This window comes from Carlito syrichta, unplaced genomic scaffold, assembly GCF_000164805.1.
Source record: "Carlito syrichta isolate Samal-C Ts95f unplaced genomic scaffold, Tarsius_syrichta-2.0.1 Scaffold309099, whole genome shotgun sequence".
In the NCBI taxonomy this organism is placed as follows: domain Eukaryota; kingdom Metazoa; phylum Chordata; class Mammalia; order Primates; family Tarsiidae; genus Carlito; species Carlito syrichta.
The window spans coordinates 83,033-84,644 of NW_007253195.1; the positions used below are offsets into that span (position 1 = coordinate 83,033).

At 48.6% G+C, this 1,612-nt stretch overlaps 1 protein-coding gene across 2 annotated transcripts in view; it reads right to left on the reverse strand.

Moving 5' to 3' along the window:
- HDAC1 (histone deacetylase 1) overlaps positions 1-1,612 on the reverse strand; it is a 42,938-nt gene that overhangs the window by 16,505 nt on the left and 24,821 nt on the right. For both annotated transcript variants that reach the window (XM_021716942.1, XM_021716943.1), the window contains exon 3: positions 582-699. In XM_021716942.1, the coding sequence (XP_021572617.1) occupies positions 582-699 (118 nt within the window). The remainder of the gene's footprint in view (positions 1-581; positions 700-1,612) is intronic.

Below are 1,612 nucleotides of genomic sequence, written 5' to 3' on the forward strand. Positions count from 1 at the left end.
TAATCCCAGCAATTTGAGAGGCCAAGTTGAGTGGACTGCCTGAGCCCATGGGTTCGAGACCCACCCGGGCAACTTGGCGAGACCTTGTCTCTACAATAAATCAAAAATGAGCCGGTCGTAGTAGCGTGCGCCTGTAGTTCCAGCTACTTGGAAGACTGAAGCAGAAGGATCGCCGAAGCCCAGTAGATCAAAGCTGCAGTGGCCAGGAGCGTGCTACTGCACCCCAGTCTGGGAGACAAGAGTGAGACTCCAGCTCAAAAAAAAAAAAAAAGAGTTACAGCTGGACTTGTCTCTACTGTCCCCACCTCTCAGGTTAGTGCGTCTTCCATTCAATAATTACAGTACTCTTGGGACAGTGTTACAAACTAACCGGAAAAGTCCAGCCTTCATTATTAACAATCAGGAAATGAGGAAAGCCACCAGACTTGAGGGTGGGGAAAAAAAGCACCCTGGTACCCTTGGGAGGTGGAGGAAATCAGGTGTCAGCTGAATGGGAGGCACAGAAAGGCAGGTGGGCCTCTGCAATGGAAAGGGAGATCCGAACGGGACTTCAGAGCGGGACAAGAATAAGACGGACTTACATCTCTGCATCTGCTTGCTGTACTCCGACATGTTATCTGGACGGATGGAGCGTAAGAATTTAATGTAGTCATCGCTGTGGTACTTGGTCATCTCCTCAGCATTGGCTTTGTGAGGGCGCTAGGGGGCAGAAGGGAGAAAGGGCAAGTTATTCGTGACCACTGCTGGTCTACTCAACCCAGCTTGAACACATACTTTTCATCCAGTACTAAGCTAGATGCTGCAAAGAATAAAAAGAAATGACTGATTAGATTCGTGCATCAAGAAACTCATAATCTTGAGTCGGCAAACAAGATCATCATAGGAGACAAGGTATCAGAAGACCTAGACTGCAGCTCAATCTAGGCTGCTCAATTTTCTCATGTACTAAATAGGGACATGTACCTCACAGAGAAACGGAGAGAACTGGAAGAGATTGTTAAGTCTCTTTGTAAACTGTAAGGTGCTGGGATTATAGGTGTGAGTCACCACACCCAGCCTCGCACCAACAATTCTGATCACATCCTCCCCAAGCAAACTCCCGTGACATAATTTCCTGCTCATCCCAACATACTGACTCTTCCTTTCCACTTTTTAAAAAAATCTCAGCTGGGTGTGGTAACTCAAGCCTGTAATCCCAGCACTTTGAGAGGCCAGAGGTGAGAGGACTGCCTGAGCCCACTGGTTCAAGAATACCCTGGGCAACTTGGCGAGACCTCAATTCAACAATAAATCAAAAATTAGCTAGCCATGGTAGCACACGTCTGTAGTTCTAGCTACTTGGAAGGTTGGGGCAGGAAGGATCGCCAGAGCCCAGCAGGTCAATGCTGGGATGGCCATGAGCATGCCACTGCACTCCAGCCTGGGCATCGGAGTGAGACTCCAACTAAAAAATAAGAAATAAATAAGCCGGGTTCGGTGGCTCAGCCTGTAATCCCACGCCTTTGGGAGGCTGAGGTGAGTGGATTGCCTGAGCCCGTGGGTTCAAGACCCGCCTGGGCAACTTGGCAAGACCTCATCTCTACAACAAATCAAAAATTAGCCAGGCGTGGTA